We start from the raw sequence: 19,446 nt of genomic DNA on the forward strand, positions 1-19,446 counted from the left end.
TAGTCTGATCATCCAAAACCACACACACACACACACATTATAATTGGTATTTATTTTATCCCTTTTCTCCTTTATATGAAAGAAATTTGGCTAATATTTGACTTTCTTTTTGCTAATCAGTACTAATGCTGACAACCAAAACTAGAAAAAGAAACTGTTAAAGTTATTGTGTTCTTATCTTGATACTTGTTTTCTGCTTTTATAGAAGTTTGTTAAATTAATTAAGGGATATTTTAAATTTTTATTTCAAACCTGTCATTTTCAGTGAGATTTACATGGGGAAAAATGGTTAAAGGTTATTAGATTTCTTAAACTGATAGAGGTAAATTTAACTTTCCCGATAGAGTTCTTAATTGCATTAAACTATCACAAATTTGAGTAACATTTTATCATGAAGTCTAATGTCTTCCTAGAGGGGCTATAAATTTTATTATGCAAACGAGTTCTATTGCAGATCAGAACCTTATTTTTAAAAATATGTTTTTATTGACTTCAGAAAGAGGAAGGGGGAGGGGGAGAGAAAGAGAATCATCAATCAGCTGCCTCCTGTACACACCCTACTGGGCATGTACCTTTACCGGGAATCGAACCATGACCTCCTGGTTCATAGTCGATGCTCAACCCTGAACCATACCGGCCAGGTCAGAACCATTATTTTTTACTGTAAACCAAAACATCCTGGGCCTAGATGGTCTTGTTATGTGAACATATGCCAACTATATTCAGCTACTTGTAGATCTCAAAGCTAGGGAATGTTAATGGGCCAGAAGAGTAAACATACCAATTGGTAATCTGTGCACTTTGAAGGCATGAACTGTTAACTAAGGATCAGGTTGAGGTTGAAGCCAAAGAATAAAAGTTTTTGTCTAATGCTTTACAAAGCAATTTTGCATCCATTATCAACAGAACTTTTCATAACTCTGTAAACTGTTAAGTATTGTTATTATCTTAGTTTTACATAAAACTCAAGAGATGGAAGTTTGCTTGAGGTTTTACAGCTACTGAATGTCAGGTTTGGGATTAGGGTTCACGTCAATTTACTACAACTCTCGTAGCTTTTTAAAAAATATATTTTTATTGATTTCAGAGAGAGGAGAGGAGTGGGGGAGAGAGGAAAATATCAATGATGAGAGAGAATCATTGATTGGCTGCCACCTACACACTCTCCTTTGGGGATAAAGCCCAAAACCTGGGCATGTGCCCTGACCAGGAATCAAACTGTGACCTAGTTTATGGGTCGACACTCTACCACTGAGCCATACCAGCTGAACTAAATCTTGTAGCTTTAACAAAAAGAAAAATTCCTGGTTTATGCCTTTGCTTCCTCTAGATCAGGGGTGGGGAGCCTTTTTCTGCCAAGGGCTGTTTGGATATTTATAACATCATTCGCAGGCTCATACAAAATTATCAACTTAAAAATTAGCCTGCTATATTTGGTCAAACATTTAATTAACTGACTCCTAATGCTTGGCAGGGCCAGACCAAGTGATTTCTGGAGCCTATACAGCCCTCGGGCTGGACGTTCCCCACCCCTGCTCTAGATCAATTCCTCAGTGTCTCAATATATAGAAAAACAAAGACTGTTACAGTAATCTAAAATATTTCTTCTAAAACAGATTGTAAGTCCCTTGGAACAGTGTTAATCTTCCCTGCCTGGGTAGCTAATGCCCTGAAACAGTAACAACAAATTCCCAGGCTTCACTTCATACATATTGAAGCAGAATTATTATAGTGTAACCTGTGCACCTGTATGTTCAAAGCATCCAGGTCACTCTGGTGCTCAAATTAGGTGAATATTACCTTTAAAGCATTTAAGACCCTTTGTTAGAAGACAAATTAAATTAAATCCATTATTTTTATTAGTTAATGCCCTTAAAAATTGATAACTTTCAAAGGTGTTCTAATTTGGTGGGAAAAGCTCTAGGGTAATATTGGCAAGTGGCAGGATCATGAGCAACTAGAAGGTTTTACCCGAAGTGGAGGTGCTGAAAGAGAAATGGACCTATCACAAGGGTGAAGATATGAAACCAACAGCATTTAAAAATCACTTCTTCATAAAAATGCAGATGTCATGTCATAATTGCATGAAAAAAATTGCAGTTTTTCCCCAACCTGTTTAAAAATAAACATGTCAATCCAATGCAAAGCTGTAAAAAAAAAATTCAAAGTCAGCTTTTTGTATTATTTCTCCTTGTTATTGGAAGAATATCTTCAGAGATCCATTCCTCTTAAAGGGACAAGGGTTTAGTAACCAGTCTGATTCTTCATTTATAGACTGGCTTAGTTGAACCTCATTCATATCATGTTAAAACAGTTTGTTTGCATCTTATGCCCCTTATATCTAATTGTGAAAGGAAGAACTCTAAAAAATTTAAGGAATTTTAAATATTCTCTCTTAAAGTTGTGAAGGAGGTTGGAGCATGTACATATCTCTTGATAGACCAAGAGCCCACAAGTCCTATCTTAACCTTTTGGACTCGGATGTCGAGTGTGACTCGACATGGTTAGCATTAGAATAAAGGAATCGAGAAAAAAGCAAGCGAGTGCAAAGGGTTAATACATAAAGAGTAGACTCTCAGAAACATGATGTCAATATTTAGTGACTTATGGATTTCAGCCCTCAGTCTTAGACCTGTTCTACAATCTGACATGCTGATAAAAATCCCACTTATCTTATATTACTTCTGTTATATCTGGTTATTCACTTTCTGAAAAACTAATGTTTATTTTGTTTACTAGCTATTACTCTGCTTTAGAATTTTGCCTGAGATCCACCTTATTAACAAAGAATACATGTAAATCGGTTTCACCAAACTAACAGATAATTATAAAAATACTAGAGGCCCGATGCACAAGGATTCATGCAAGAATGAATGAATTTGCTCCTTTCCGCCTTTGCTTCGGCCTGGAGCTGCCTTTCCGCCTTCCCACACTGCCCAGAGGCCCAGAGTGGGTGGGGTGGTGCGGATCGCCTGCATCGTCGCAATGGCGATGACGCAAGCATCCCGCCCCAGCCGCTCAGCGTTTGTGTATGCAAATTAACCCACCATCTTTGTTGGGTTAATTTGCATACTCCTGATTGTCTGGTGGGCGTCGTGAAGGTACGGTCAATTTGCAGCTTTCTCTTTTCTTAGTGTAGATATAATCCCACCTTGTTCCAGGGAAGATTTATCATAGCTTATTACTAGACAGATTAATTAATAAAACATAATAGCATAAATTGGAAATTAATTGTGAGAATTTAAAGTGGAACCAAGAAAGGCACTTTGAGAACTAGCTCTTTAGTGTTCATAGATTTGTTTACCTTTTCAGTGCCTCTTATCAAAAAAGTAGTAGTACCCTTTTTTTTAGCATTAATGATTAAGGTCCAAGATCTAATTCTGTGTTTGCAGAAAATGAATCCTCACATGTCTATTAAAGAAGGAGCCACTATTTTTATAAAATCTCTCCTCTGCTTCTGTAGTTTCAAAACTTCCTCATTAACATATTATGTGGAATAAATCAGAGGCCAGTATTATAGCCATATTCTGCTTTATTTATGTATATAGAAAAAAACTAAAATTGTATGAGTGAAACTGTACCTACTCAATCAGTAAAAAGTTTTGTGTGGTTTTTTTGTAATAGCTATTTTTAAAATTTATTGATTTCAGAGAGAGGAAGGGAGAGGGAGAGAGAGATAGAAACATCAATGATGAGAGAGAATCATTGATCGGCTGCCTCCTACTGGGGATTGAGCCAGCAACCCGGGCCCAGTGACCTCTTGGTTCCTGGGTCAACACTCAAATGCTGAGCCACACCCAGCTGGGCTGTAATAGCTATTTTAAAGTAACTTAAGTATACTATTGCTATTTATACCAGTTTGAGTAGTAAATCCCTTGGTAAAATTCTGTCTTTGGCTGATTTTTGGCTATTTCAGTTACATCTAAAGCATATGCTTTTATTTTTAAGAGGCCTGAATTTAGGATTTTTTTTTTTAATTAGAAAAAGTAAATTCTTAAATGAAAAAGTCCTAAACCAAATGATTTATATCTGGCACCAATTTGGCCAAGATTGTTAGTTATTCATTGGTTTTTCAATTTGGAAGTAATTCATGCCCTTCCTTTATGATGTTTGTTTGTTAAGAAATCCTTTTTAAAGTTTTAATGCAAAATTCTAACTTAAAAAAACTGATCAATTGGACCTGCTCTGGTTCAAGTAAGGGGCAGCTGGGGTCTAAGTGTTGCCTACTCAGCCTTCTTACTCTTCCATCCCTCAACCTCTGAGATGCCACCGAGGAACCTCTGAAGGCATCCCAGAACACTTTGCCTAAGAACACTTTTTTCCTAGTGTCCATTAACCTCTTTTTCTGGAGAGTGTCAGAGGCTGAGGGAACCTTAAAAATAAAAGTGCATTTTGCTACTTGCTAACTGCTTAATTAAGATTTGGTGGAATGCCGAAACCGGTTTGGCTCAGTGGATAGAGCATCGGCCTGCGGACTGAAAGGTCCCAAGTTCGATTCCGGTCAAGGGCATGTACCTTGGTTGTGGGCACATCCCCAGTAGGAGTTGTGCAAGAGGCAGCTGATCGATGTTTCTCTATCATCGATGTTTCTAACTCTCTATCCTTCTTTCTTCCTCTCTGTGAAAAATCAATAAAATATAAAAAAAAAATTTGGTGCAAGTACTTGAACTTTAAAAAAAAATTTTAATGTCAGTGGGCATTAAAATTCATCTTTATTCCTATGCCATATTGTGATGGTTCAGAGTACAGATAATCTAGATCTAGCTGTATGTAAGTGGCTATTATGGTAAGGGTACAAAGGTCATCCTGAGGGTAACAAGCACTAATAATTACAACTCTCCCTCTGCTGCTTTTTGGTGTCTCTGCACTCCTGACTCTTATATAGGACAAAGAACTTTGAGTCTGGTAAGGCCTATAAAACAACATGGGGAGATGGCGGAGACAACTCTTCTAGCAAGGTAGTATCTAAGCAGCCAGGCCGAGTAACAAATGGTCAGCCTCAGCAAGCAGCCACAGGAGCAGCCAGTGATGGATACATTAAACGGTATGCAGCTCCTTTCACTATTTTTATCCCTTTCCTAAATGAATGGCTCACTGGGGAAGATGGGTGTAGTTATACATGAATCCTAACTCATCAGTTAGAAACAGCATTTATTTCATTTTAAAAATTCATTTTAAAATCTGCCTTCGGACAAAATGTTGACTGTGGTATATCGGCCTTCAATTATGGATTTTTCTTTATATTTTTCAGTACTTTCCAAATTACTGATGTAAGCTGTAAATAGGAAAATGTGTTTTAATATGTATCCTCTAGAGCAGGGATTAACCAAATCCCTATAAGAATAGCTATAAAGAGTCAGATAATAAATATTTCAGACTTTGCAGGCCATGCAGTCTTTGTTGCAACTACTCAACTTGGTTGTAGGAAGGTTTGTTAAAACACAAATTGCTGGGATCTACTTCCATTCTGTTTCAGTAGATCTGGAATGGAATGTAAGAATTAGCATGTTTTGTGTCTAAGTTTTCAGGTTATACTGGGAATCACACTTTGAGAAGCACTGTCCCAGAGTTGTTACTTAATTGTCTCTTACATGGCTTTAAGACACTGCTTTCTTTTATTAGTCTTTCCATTTTTACTATGGAATGCTTCTAATGTAACCTGCGTTCCCTTGGGTCTAACACTGCTTAGAGTAAATTTGGGTGCTTGTTTTTATGCAAACTAAATCCAGACTTAGTCCATTTAGAATTCACCAAAAACTGAATTAACTATCTTTTTGTGATAGTATAACAAATGATGCCAGAGAAGATGAAATGGAAGAGAACCTGAGTCAAGTGGGCAGTATCCTAGGAAATCTAAAACACATGGCTCTGGACATGGGCAATGAGATTGAGGCTCAGAATCGACAAATAGACCGGATCACAGAAAAGGTAAAGCTTCTTAGTGCCATCAGAAAATGAGACATTTAGTACAGCATTTTAGTAATGGGTATTTGTGCTCAGTATTTTGGACCTGTCCTCACCGGTGTTGAGTTTTGATGAAGCAGCCAGTTTTAGCACATTGAGAAACAATAGCTAAGTTCTTCTTTTGCTTATGGCAATTGGTTCATTTTAAAGTCAAGAACTTGGAATGAAATGGTTTCCTTTAAAACTTTACACATGAAGCTTAGAATCTCTAACCTTTGTGTGGGCTGTCCTTCCCCCCCCCCCCCCCCCCCCAAATGAGCAAGTTAGCTTTTGGAGTTGTTTTTATTATTGTTGTTAAATAATAAATTAGTAAGTTCCTGAATTCTCGTAAGTTCGTAAGGTAAAAATCAGTTCTGCAGAATGGTTCATGTGGAATGAGCATACAAAATAAGAGTCCTGTGAGTAATGAAAAAGGGTGATTGCTTTTTTTTACTTCACATAATGTAAAAGACACTGCAAGGGAAATTGTGTTCAGTGTTTTTTTGTTTTGTTTTGTTTTTAATTTCTTTATTGATTAAGGTATCACATATTTGTCCTCATCCCCCCATTCCCATCCCACACCCCACACCCCTGTTGTCCTTAACCGCCGGTTAGGCTCATATGCCTGCACACAAGTCCTTTGGTTGATCTCCCCTATACCCCCACCCTTCCCTACCCTCCCCCCGAGGCCCGACAGTCTGATCCATGCCTCCTTGTTTCTGGGTCTGTTCTTGTTCATCAGTCTATGTTGTTCATTATTTCCCCTAGATGAGTGAGATCATGTGCTATTAGAAATACACTTATAAGAACCGAAAATGAGACAAGCAATAATGGTTATGGTGACAGGCAAATGAATCAGTGTGTAGTGAGTTTCTTTCTGGGCCAACAGTTCTTTTGAGACCCAATTTCAATGTCCAACAGTTCCTTATGTGTACATGTCAGCACTGACATTTCAGTTCTGGATGGTGGACAATGTGTTCAGTGTTTTGATGTGTCATATCTATATGCCATTCTTTTTTTTTTATTAATATATTTTATTGATTTTTTACAGAGAGGAAGGGAGAGGGATAGAGAGCTAGAAACACCGATGAGAGAGAAACATCAATCAGCTGCCTCCTGCACACCCCCAACTGGGGATGTGCCCGAAACCAAGGTACATGCCCTTAACTGGAATCGAACCTGGGACCTTTCAGTCCGCAGGCCGACGCTCTATCCACTGAGCCAAACCGGTTTCGGCCTATATGCCATTCTTATTCATTGTTACTTATTGAAGTATCAGTGTACTCTAAAGCATAGGGTAAGTTTTTAAGCTTGACTCTCTGTTGAGTCACTTAAAATGGATCTTATTGAGGCAAATGATGCTTTCAAAGGGGTTTAGGCTACATATTACCCGTCATTTTAATTCATATATTGATATGGATGTGGTAATACATCTGTTCTAAAGATCTTGGGGAAGGTTATTTCAATCTGTCAGTGTTAGACTTAGGATAACTCCAAATGGGATTCTATGATTCCGTTCAGGGGACTCCCACAAGGTCAGATCAGTAGCAGAGGAGAGCATTCTTATATTTTGTTGCAACTAAATGCCATTGATTATAAGATGTATCCCAGTTTCAGACATGTTAAACTCTGAAAAAATGTAGAATTCATGAAATACTGGCAAGTTGTCCTAGCTGGTTTGGCTCAGTGGATAGAGCGTCCACCTGCAGACTGAAGGGTCCCAGGTCGATTCCGGCCAAGGGCACATGCCCAGGTTGCAGGCTCAATCCCCAGTAGGGGACGTGCAGGAGGCAGCCGATCAATGATTCTCATCATTGATGTTTCTATCTCTCTCTCCCTCTCCCTTCCTCTCTGAAATCAATAAAAGTATATTTTTTTTAAAAAAAAAGAAATACTGGAAAGTTCTGTTATACCTTCATCATATTTACACACCCAGGTTTTTCCAAATTAATTTGATATTGTCAGTTCTTGCCCAAGATGAATTTTGTAATGTGACTTCGATTGTTTCCTGAATTTCCTGAGTGTATCAATTACTCCAAGTGTATGAAATTTAACATTTTTAATGTTGTTTTTAATTAATTTTTAGGGAGAGAGGAAAGGAGAGGGATAGAGAGAGAGAAACATTGATGAGAGAGGAGAGAAGAACATCATTGATTGGCTGCCTCCTGCACAGTCCCTACTGGGGATCGAGCCCGCAACCCCGGCATGTGCCCTGACCGGGTTTCGAAACAGCAATCCCTTGGTTCCTGGGTTGGTGCTCAACCGCTAAACCATAGTGGCCAAGCTGGAATTTAACTGTTATTAGATTAACTTACCTTGTGAAGTAATGCTGGTGTCTTTCTTTTTATTTTCAGGCTGACACCAACAAAGATCGTATTGAAGGTGCCAATGCCAGAGCAAAGAAACTCATTGACAGCTAAAGTACTGCTGTACTTCTTTACCATTTATTCACTTATCTAGCTCTTCCTGCAGAGTCATTGCCTTTTCAGAGTTTGAAATTTTGGTTCCACACTCTTCTAATCAGGAGATAATGTGGAAAAGGGGCAAGGGGTAACAGCCCCCGTTTTTTATTTTCTCTTTTTTTCCTTGAGGGTAGACTGCTGTTCATCCTTCCTTCTAATATTTTCTTTCTCAGTTTATACTCCTAGCTTGGTTTTTATACATCATATATAGCGTTGTTTTTCACCCTCTTCATTTACTGAAGTAGGTTCTTCTGCTTTCATGATTTGGAAGCATAGCCAAAGACAGCCATGAAATAGGAAGCTGGGGGCAGGGGTGGGGGAGTGCAAGGAGGAGAAGCAAGAGATAAGAGGTTGTTACCTCAGTAAAACCTTCAGGCCACAAAGCAATAAGTTGCATAGCCACAGTAAAGATCTAGTTGGGTTTAGATTTTAAGTTGCAGTTATTGCCAATTTAGACTATTACTTGGTTTTGGAGCTTTTATATACAATATTTTTGTTATACATCACAAGTTTGCAACCTCTGCTTCAAAAAAGAATAGGATGAGTTTTCTTAGAGTGAGTTTAATTCCTGAACTCTTGATGATTCATGTATGTACATAGAGTCTGTGATCACATTTCATATTGTACCATACAGGAACACTTTATACAAATGAATGGCTTTTTATTTTCATATTATTAGTATCATGGTTCTAATTCAAGCCTATTAACCTCAGAAGTTTGTCATTCGTCTTTGAAGAAAAATATTTAAATATGTATTGTAACATGAGAATTTCTGTCTAAAGCAGGGCTTAAAATTTTGGGGGAATGTTTGACAAAATATTTCACATGATTTCAGATTTACCTCAATGCCAAGAATTATGTTTAGATAGGAAAATATAAATTTGTTTTGATCTCAGGTAGAAAAATCATTAGATTACTTTGAGTTTTATGTAGATTTAGACTTTTGAAAAGCTAGAATTCTGTTTAACTAAAATTGATTTGGAAAATTATGCCTTTGTTTTTATTATTGATGATTGCACTATCATTCTTTTAGCCTTGTGTATTGAACTATGTTCAGAATCACACTTGTTTAGATCCTGAACAGTGTTATAAGAATCTGATTGGTATTTGTCACCTTTGTTTAAAAGCTGGCACCTGTACACATCAAAACTATTAATGTGGTTTGGTTTGACCAATAACCACTGCTTGATCCTTACAATTAAATTTTGTAACTAATGGAATTGTTCTTTCAAAATAGGTGTTTTTCTGTGAATTTTTTAGAGCAGGGGGTGGAGGGTGGGGTGAGAGAGAAACTATTTATTTCATCAGCTCTTATGTAACAAATTGAGTAAAGGAAAGGTCCATAAATCAAGAGGCACTCCCAATAAGAAAGCATCTTTACCATTTTTACTGGAAGTACTGATGGGACTTTCCATTCTATGATTTGTCATGAGGTACATTTTAATCATTACTAGTCTTTTACTCATTTGAGCTTTAATACACTAATGACTGAAAGGATAGTTTTTATGAGAGAACTACAACCCACTTGAGAAGATACAGTGGCCCTAGTCCAGTGGTCGGCAAACTCATTAGTCAACAGAGCCAAGTATCAAAAGTACAAGGATTGACATTTCTTTTGAGAGCCCAATTTTTTAAACTTAAACTTCTTCTAGCGCCACTTCTTCAAAATAGACTCGCCCAGGCCGTGGTATTTTGTGGAAGAGCCACACTCAAGGGGCCAAAGAGCCGCATGTGGCTCGCGAGCTGCAGTTTGCCGACCACGGCCCTAGTCGGTTTGGCTCAGTGGATAGAACGCTGGCCTGTGGACTAAAGGGTCCCAGGTTCAATTCCAGTCAAGGGTATGTACCTCAGTTGCAGACTCAATCCGTGGTCCTGGTGGGGCGTGTGCAGGAGACAACCAATCGATGTGTCTCATATGGATGTTTCTGTCTCTCCCCTTTCCTTCCTCTCTCTAGAAATCAATGGAAAAATATCCTCAGGTGAGGATTAAAAAAGAGAGAGAAGATACAGTTAACATGGGAATGAAGAGGAAAATAATTTAAAGTGAGATTAATTTAGACCCTCTGTATTAGAAATGCTCCATGATGAAGAGAGTAGTTTGGCAGGTGCTGGAACATGTGTAAAGTAAGAAGGTATAAAACACCGGGGATTGTGCTATACCTAAATGTCCTTCCTAAAAGCATTTAATTTTTTTAACAATAAGCTCTCTCTTCATATTTTCAGTCTTATCCCATATGGTCATGCCTTTTTTCTTCAGTTTTAATTCATCCTTTATTACCACTTCAACCCTAGATATTTTCATATCATGTGTGGATTGTGAATATTCCCTTAAATTTCTATTTCCCAGACATGGTATACTGAATATTACTTAGAATTAGTTTCTATTTGTTTCTTTTAATGCTATTTCCTTTTTTGTTAATCCTCACTTGAGGATATTTTTTCCATTGATTTTTAGAGAGAGTGGAAGGGAGGAAAGGAGGTGGGAGGGAGAAACATCAATGTGAGCAAGATACATCAATTGGTTGCCTCTTGCAACCCAGATACGTGCCCTTGACCAGGAATCAAACCAGTGACCCTTCATTGCTGGGGCCAACGCTCTAAACACAGCAATGCTGACCAGAGCTGCTTTTTAAAAAAGTATTATTGATTTTTAGAGAGAGAGGAAGGAAGAGGGAGAGAGAGAGAATGGACATCAATATGAGAGCAAAACATCCATTGGCTGCCTCATGCACAACCTCTACTGGAGATTGAGCCTGAAACCCCAGCATGTGCCCCGACGGAACCAAACCAGCAACCTGTTAGTGCACGGGACAATGCCTAAACAACTGAGCCACACCGGTGGGGCGTGTGCAGGAGACAACCAATTGATGTGTCTATTTTCTTCAGGTCACTCTCTTACTAGAATATTAAGTTACCCCAAATACATTCTTCGTCAGATTTATATTTCTCAGATTGATATCCAAGTTCCTTATTCTCCTTTTTAACTTGTATCTGATCAGAGCTTTCCATTTCTGTACAACTTGCTAAATTCTATTTTAATACCTTACAAATGAAATAAATGGCACCACTTATTAAATGCTTACTCTGTCATGGGTACTGTGCTAAATGCCTTCTTATGTATCTTTCCACCATATCCTCCCAACATACCTGAAAGGTAGGAGGCCCATATTACAGATGAGAATAAATTGCTCTAATTCAGAAAAGTACTAAATGACAGACTTTGGATTCAAACCAGGGTCTTTCTCACTCCAAGGCCTATCATCTTATTCAGTATTCTACACTGACTTCCACCCAAGCTCTAAAAGAATGTAGATGACTTAGGGCTGGTGGCCAATAGAATGTGGGTCTCCAGACCACAAGTCAGCCTACTTTGTTGGTTCATTTTTAAGTGTAAATACTTGTGTACTATAACTTTGGATCTATTACTTTACATAATTCCTGCCATCAGTAGTTCAGTCTAGCAAGAGACAGATGGATACAGAATGTGAGAAGTGCTGTTGTAACAGATGGAGGAGCAATTAATTCAGCTTAGATTTAGAAAGGGGCTTAGGGAAAGAGCATGTTAATAAGAGAGGGCTTTTCTGACTGATCAACCAATGTATAAAGGCAGTTAAAGGACAGAGACATTGCACTATGGATTTAAAGAGCAGAATAACCTGGTATGACTAGGCAGGCGAATGAGAGTAAAGAAAGGATATCTGGAAATAAGGTTGGGTCCAAGTTGTGAAAGGTAGTAGTCATTGATTCTCATAGGGTTGGGGATTTTTTTTAAATATATTTTTTTATTGATTTCAGAGAGGGAGAGGGAGAGATAGAAACATAAGTAATGAGAGAGAATCATTGATCGGCTGCTTCCTACACACCCGACACTGGGGATTGAGCCCGCAACGTGGGCATGTGCCCTGCCCAGGAACCGAACCGTGACCTCCTGGTTCATAGGTTGACACTCAACCATTGAGCCACACCAGCTGGATGAGTTGGAGATTTTTTAAAACTCCAATTAGTAATTAAATGGCTGGGGACATTTAAGTTTAATTTATAAGTTCTGATTTATTAGATGATAAGTACTGATAAAATAGAGAAATGTTAATTGTTTAATTGATCAATAAGATTAAGCATTGAAGTTTATTTTTTGAATAAAACTCAAGAATGATAAACTATTCCTCCCCAAATTGAGAAACAGAAAATAACATGGGAAAAAGAAAACCCAGACCAGCCTGAAGGTCAGAGAAACTTCCTCATATAGATTAAATACTAGACTCCTATGATCTCTTGACATAAAGATCAAACTAGGTTTGTAAAACAAGAACTGTAAATATATTGTAAATAATAGCCCCTTGGACAAGACAAAACTTCAAAAAATGACAGAGTGGTAGCTTTATAAATATTCCTATCAGTAACAATTTGAAACCATCTAACTTTGTACCTTCAGTTTCTCTTAATAAACATGGTTCCACTACCACAAGATGTTTATCAGTCACATGAAGGCATTGCAGTACTTATGCAACCTCAACATGAAACATTTCTTCCTAGTCAGTTTATTTTCAAACAAAAGGCCATTTACAAGTTAGTTTTCCTGTCTTCTTTTTTTTTTTTAATATACTTTATTGATTTTTTACAGAGAGGAAGGGAGAGGGATAGAGAGTTAGAAACATCGATGAGAGAGAAACATCGATCAGCTGCCTCCTGCACACTCCCTACTGGGTATGTGCCCGCAACCAAGGTACATGCCCTTGACTGGAATCGAACCTGGGACCCTTGAGTCTGCAGGTAGACGCTCTATCCACTGAGCCAAACTGGTTAGGGCTCCTGTCTTCTTTTAAAGGATGAACCTTCCTTCCAGCCAAAAAGTTCATTAAAAATTCTTTATTTAATATATTCTCTCATTCAGAGAATAAACTTGATAAACATAGGTTGTTTTAAAATACTATAGTTGCTTTTTGACAGGTAATTTGATTAGTAGAGTTATAAAATACAAAAAGGAGAAAAGGATTACCAGAAATAAGATTATTTCTAACAAAACTTCAGGAAAATCTTGATTATTAAAACCCTTGTATCTTACAAGTTTTGCATATATGGTTTTAGCTCTTCAGAGCCCTCTACCAGTAAGGCACCTGCAATAGTAAAGAAGTTGCTACTGCAGCCTTGGGAACATCTTAGTGTTGTATTGAAGCTTCTCTGACAAGGTACACTTTTAATCAAGACAGTCACACATTTATGTACATCCTAAATTCCAAGTATAAATACTTAATTGAACTGATGGACTGGAACAAAACACAGATCCATAGCAGCCTCTCAACAAGTTATTTCAATATCATAAAAATGGGAAATGTTAACACAGAAGTGGGATGGCAGCTGATTTTATGAAAGCTCACTCATTGCAACTACACATGAAATTTCAAGCTGTGGCGTGGAGCTATTCTATTACCAGGCAGCATCCCCTCAGTGTATAAATAGCAACTAGCTATTGGTTTCTTAAAACCAAACTAATGATGATTTGAAGATCAACATTGTCCATTTCCCTATTCATGACTCAAAACGGAGAATTCTTCCTGTCTGTCGATTCCTTTTAGCTTATTTAAGGTAAGCTCTGGAAAGGAAAGAGATCAAATGCAATATAATCTCCTGGAGTATCAGCTCCTTACTGCAGACATCCTTGACAGCAACAGCCTTTGCTTCAGCCAGATTGCAGCAGGTTCCAAATCAACGTCCTATGAGGATTCCCATGCTTGTGGAGAACATCAAGCAAACTTCTTCTTGGTGGCTGTGAACCTCTCCATGTACTAAAAGTCATGAAAGAAAAAAATATGTGGTGGTTTGGCATGAGCAAATACCTTTTTCATATGATTCCCCCCCCCCCCCCCATTTAGGTTTTTATTGGATATGGTCCCTTATTTCCTACAAAATCTACCTATTCTAAATGCAAATCTAAAGCACATAGTTTTGGGGTCTTTTAAGCTTTTCTTTGATATTTTAATAGGAAACCTATCAAAAGACAAAGATGCTTTACAATACACCGTCTAGAGAAAAAGTCACCTTGGTACAATACAAGAGTGTATACCATACCAGTACATCTTGGTACGAGAATTTGGCTAACTCTTAGAACTCACCTCCAAAATGGGAAACAAATCCTGTTGACAAATAGGATTATCCATGCAGCCTGTGGCTATAAACATTCATGTGGATTACCTTCACCATTCTCTTATCTGGAGCAGTGACTAGAAATGCAAAAGTATATGACTACATACCTTATCATAGCCTTCTAGTTCTCGAAGTTTCTTTATTTCAAAAAGGTTGCCTTCCACAGCAAGCAGACAGATCTGGGAATCACTGAGGATGCTCTGTGGAAGCATGCTGAGCTCAAGGCAGTTCTCTTCCAGGCGAAGAACTTTAAGTCGAGGACAGCAAGATATCTTTACTGAGATCTGAGATATCTATTTAACAACAAAAAAAGAATAACAGGAAAAAATATAAGCACTGTAATGGTTATTTTTTACTAAATTAAAACAAAAAAACCTTTACTTGACAATTTGTCCTAGTTCTCTTTTTACCACCTCCATTTTCTTACTACCTACTCATTCCAGAAGCCTCTGTCATGTAGCATCTGTTACTCCTCCTCCACTTTTTTGGGAGGTGGGGAAGGAGGACTTGCTTTTTGAACCAGTGGCTTTTTGGAAATAAAATTTTCTGATAATAAAAGCACTATTTATTACAGAAAACCTGAGAGTCAAGTTTTTTAATTTAAAGATAAGAACTGCAATCTACCAGCAATAAACATTTTGGTACATTCACTGCCAATCTTTTATGTGTATATAAATGTTTGATTGTACTATCTATCCTTTCCTTGAAACTCCCTACTATAGCTAAGTCCTGAGTTTTTCTTTCTAACTTTAATTATTCCTCATTTTTGGCTTCCTTTCTTGTTCCTATGGACATTTTTCAAGTAGTAGCCTCTAATACTTAATATTTGGTCATCTGTCTAAACTTTCTTTTAGAAAGCTCATCCATTCATTCTTAAAGCCATCATTTCTTTTAAGAATTCAAAATCTGTATCTACATTCAAACCTCTCACCTCTATTCCACTCCTATGTCTCCCAATTTTTAGTACATTTCCATTTGCACCATCATAATCAACTCAGCATGTCTATTCTCAACAGCACCACGTTTTTTTAGGCCCTCAAATTCAGTAACAAGCAAATATCTTTAATTCATTCACCTCTTTGCCCATTAAATACTCCAAGTCACCAAATAATATTTACTCCACCTGGTATCATCTCAGACTATCACCTGGGAACTTCTTAGAAGTGCAAACTCTCAAACCCCACCCCAGACCTACTGAATCAGAAACATTGAGGGGTCCAGTGATCTCTTTTAACAAGCTCTCCTGATTATTCTGAGGCACACTAACATCTGAGAACCACTGGTAAAGGCATCAGCATAGGTGAATGTGGAATGAGTGCTCAACTAATACTTGTTGCTTAACAATTTTTTTCAAGTCTCCTCTGCCCCCCCCGCCCCCCCGCAAATAGTCAATTTTTCCAGAAAGCTCAAGAACATTCAAGAATATTCATTTAAAGCCCTAGCCCGTTTGGCTCAGTAGAGAGAGTGTTGGCCTGCGGACTGAAGGGTCCCAGATTCAATTCCAGTCAAGGGCACATGCCCGGGTTGTAAGCTCGATCCGCAGTGTGGGGTGTGCAGGAGGCAGCCGATCATCAATGATTCTCATCATTGATGTTTCTTTCTCTCCTGCTCCCTTCCTCTCTGAAATCAAAAATATATTTAAAAAAAAAGAATATTCATTTAAGGAAAAGAGGAGGCTAATATCTTCAAAGACATACTGAATTTCATAAATAATTTAAGGCCACTACAATCTAGGATAATTTTGTCCCAATAAAACTTTATGCAATGATTGGAATGTTCTGTATCTGTGCTATCCAATATGGTAGCCCAGTGTCACACATGGTTTTTGAACACTTCAAATATGGCTTGTGGCAACTGAGGAACTGAATTTTTAATTCAAATGAATTTTAATAGCCAAATGTGGCTAATGGTTACTGCATTGGACTGTAGATCTAGAGGCATAGACACTAGAAAAACTAAAGGCCACCTATCTCACTATGTTTAATGTTTCATCATCTGTGTCTTATGTCTAAACCGAAGATTGTTTCTCCAGTTATACATCTAGCGTTACCGTTGCAGGAAAAATCCTGCAATAGGGTTTCCTGCTGCACTCTACCCTGCCCCGCCTCCGCTCCTCCCTTGTCCCCCAGCCCGCCTTCTCCACCAGCCCGCCCCGCTCTCCTTCCTTCTCCCCCGGCCCCGCCTCCGCTCCTCCCTTGTCCCCCGCCCTGCTCTCCTTCCTTCTCCCCCGGCCCCACCTCCGCTCCTCCCTTCTCCTCCCCCCGGCTTGCTTGCTTCTCCACAGCTTTGCTCCCTTCAGCATCTCTTGGCTTCTTTCTACGCTGTCTTGATATGCAAATTAGCCACCATCTTTGTTGGGGTAATTCGCATACTCGCCCTGATTGGTTGATGGGCATGGCTTGGTTGGTGGGCGTGGTTTGGGTGTAGCAAAGGTGCGGTCAATTTGCATATTTGTCTATTATAAGGTAGGATAACCAAAGAGCTTCCAAAGTAATGGAAACAAATTTCAAATATTATAATCAAAGCTGTCCAACAATGAAATGAGCTATCTCCAGAATGCCTATTGCTGATGGTTTCTTAACAAAAGCAGAACACACATTGACAAAGATGTCCAAAAAAGGACAACAGATTACCTCTGATGTCTAACTCTGAGAACCTATGAGTGTAAGCCTCTTTTCCACTCTTTCTGACAGCTCCACACACACACACTAGAGGTCTGATGCACAAAGATTCGTACAAGAATAGGCCTTCCTTCCCCTGGCTCCCGGCACCCAGGACCTGGGCCTTTGCTCCGGCCCGGCCGCCGCCACCTTTGTCACGTCAATTTGCATATTCCCTCCTTATTGGCTGTGGGCACTGCCATCTTTTGTCGTGACGTGATGGTCAATTTGCATATTCCGTCTTTATTATATGGGATATATATATATATATATATATATATATATATATATATATATATATATAATTGATTTCAGAGAGGGAGAGAGAGATAGAAACATCAATGATGAGAGAGAATCATTGATCAGCTGCCTCCAGCACTTGAGCCTGCAACTTGGGCATATGCCCTGACCGGGAATTGAACAGTGACCTCCTAGTTCATAGATCAACCCTCAACGACTGAGCCATGCAGGCTGGGCCTTACAGCTCCTTGTTAGATGACTGGAGACATGTTTGAAAAGGATCTGAAGAACTCTTCAAGATTTGTGAGACAGTAGTTTAACTTTTGAAGTTAGCACCCCGTTACCATCCCAACCTCTGTAAAATACCTACACAGCAAACACAACCAGTGTCTCAACTATCTCCACGGGACTTTGGGCTTTGAAATTAGTCCAGCCCACAGAATATACTTCTCATCTCGCTTCTGATGCCCAGCTCCATGATTACAGTTTAAAGAAAAACAGGTTATTCAGGATATATATTAGAAAGGAACCCTTAAACTCTAGACCTGGTTCTGGTTGAGGTTGAGTTCGATGACCTGCAGCTCCCCCACTATGTCAGGTATGCTCCGAATCTGGTTCTTGGAGAGATCCACCACGTCCAGGTGCTGTAGGTTACAAAGCTGGGGTGGTAGTGCTCGCAGCTGGTTCCCAGAGAGGCTCAGGGTCTTGAGGGCAGACAGTTGCCCAAAGGTAGACGGCAACTCTCTCAAGTGATTGTTGTTTAGGCTTAGCGTCTCTAGTTTTTTCAGATTGCATAACTCACCAGGAAGAACAGCTGGCAAAGACAAAAAACATAGAAACCTGAATCTGATACAGCTGAAAAACACCTTTGATGAAGTTTATAAAAACTACATGGCAGCCTGCTATGCCTCTTGTTAATATACACACAATTCCCACTTGTGCCATTTTTAAGTACTGCATTTTTGCCAACATAGTCTTCAGAAGGTGAGAGTGCCATCAAAATGCAAGAAAGCATGTATGTGTATATTTTGTACAGGAGCCTCCGCACAACCTGACTGCAATTTTGTGGGATTTGGAAGTCCCTCCACTTCCATTGCCCCGTCCAAATTTTCCCAGTAACAATCATTTTACCACCAGAGGAGGCTTGTAGATGTAGTTAATTACAAGAGATAGAAAACTTCAAGGGCTCTGACATTCTCCTGCGTCTTGAGAAGTCGGAACGGTTTCCTATCAAAAATTAGCTTGTAAGAGAACACCACCCTTCTTAACAGGTGATCAGTAATAGCAAAAGCTACCCAGACGCAAAAGCCATACTCAGTTTGTTGTTGTTCAAGGAGAGGCTCTTCAGCAGCGTGAACTTCCCTATAATCAGAGGCGGCAGGCTCTCGATCTTGTTGTTGGATAAGTCGATGGTCCTGAGATTGCTCGTCAGCTTCTGTAACTCTGAAGGGAACTGGAGAGAGGGGTTCACAGCGCGGAGAATCCCTGACGGATTAACGTCACCGGCCCCGCCACCCCTCTCCCGTTTAATTCCCAGGTCCGCTCCCTCCCAGTCTCACCTCGGTCAGCCCACGGTCCTTAAGCTGAAAGACACCAGTTTTCTGCGCGGTTTCCACGTGAGCGCGGAGGGCACTGTTTCCCATCCTAGCGCCGCGGCTCCGGTCCCTGCGGGAAGGCAGTGCAGCTGTCACCGCTGGGTCCAGGCACGCAGCCACCCCTCCGGCCTCCCGGCTGCGTCTCCTACCCTAGCCGGCACCTCCTGCAGAACTCTGAGTCTTGGCGAGGAAGGAAGGGAAGGACAGGCAGCCCGACCACCAGGCCCTGCCGCTGTAGCAGCCGTTCCCAGGCTAGACGCCGCTAGGAGCCTACGGAGGACCAGGGAGCCCCGGACTGGCTCTCACCGGGCTCCGAAGACTACCCGGGAGGCGCCCAAGCCTGCGAGGCGCTTCCCGGGCTTCCGCCTGCGCGGAAACGCCCCGTGACGTCATCGAAGCGCGCGG

General features: G+C 39.7%; 2 protein-coding genes across 5 annotated transcripts in view; one reads left to right on the top strand and one right to left on the bottom strand.

Annotated features, from left to right (window-relative positions):
* The window catches only part of SNAP23 (synaptosome associated protein 23), a 143,782-nt gene extending 134,388 nt beyond the window's left edge, over window positions 1-9,394 (top strand). For all 3 annotated transcript variants that reach the window (XM_079768899.1, XM_079768898.1, XM_079768897.1), the window contains exons 6-8: window positions 4,886-5,044; window positions 5,784-5,928; window positions 8,298-9,394. In XM_079768899.1, the coding sequence (XP_079625025.1) occupies window positions 4,886-5,044; window positions 5,784-5,928; window positions 8,298-8,363 (370 nt within the window). In that variant the 3' untranslated portion in view covers window positions 8,364-9,394. The remainder of the gene's footprint in view (window positions 1-4,885; window positions 5,045-5,783; window positions 5,929-8,297) is intronic.
* Window positions 9,395-9,535: 141 nt separating this feature from the next.
* On the bottom strand, window positions 9,536-19,402 carry LRRC57 (leucine rich repeat containing 57). Of its 2 annotated transcripts, none has more exons than XM_079768896.1 (6): window positions 19,203-19,402; window positions 19,006-19,111; window positions 18,761-18,899; window positions 17,992-18,260; window positions 14,654-14,839; window positions 9,536-14,188 (listed from the first exon to the last, which is right to left on the bottom strand). In XM_079768896.1, the coding sequence occupies exons 2-6, from the start codon at window positions 19,087-19,089 to the stop codon at window positions 14,147-14,149; spliced, it is 720 nt and encodes a 239-aa protein (XP_079625022.1). In that variant the 5' UTR covers window positions 19,090-19,111; window positions 19,203-19,402; the 3' UTR covers window positions 9,536-14,146. The 2 variants fall into 2 exon arrangements, with proteins under 2 accessions (XP_079625022.1, XP_079625021.1); XM_079768895.1 differs by having other exon boundaries at window positions 19,191-19,402.
* Window positions 19,403-19,446: the final 44 nt, after the last annotated feature.

Source organism: Cnephaeus nilssonii (genome assembly GCF_951640355.1).
Source record: "Cnephaeus nilssonii genome assembly, chromosome: 4".
NCBI classification, from domain to species: domain Eukaryota; kingdom Metazoa; phylum Chordata; class Mammalia; order Chiroptera; family Vespertilionidae; genus Cnephaeus; species Cnephaeus nilssonii.

Bases quoted from the DNA above. Each gene is read 5' to 3' on its own strand.
- LRRC57 (XM_079768896.1), bottom strand. From the start codon at position 19,089: ATGGGAAACAGTGCCCTCCGCGCTCACGTGGAAACCGCGCAGAAAACT. The intron at 18,900-19,005 runs GTGAGACTGGGA...CCCTCTCTCCAG, and splicing joins AGGACCGTGGGCTGACCGAG to TTCCCTTCAGAGTTACAGAA. The intron at 14,840-17,991 runs GTCTAGAGTTTA...GTTGTTAAATAG, and splicing joins TCAACCTCAACCAGAACCAG to ATATCTCAGATCTCAGTAAA.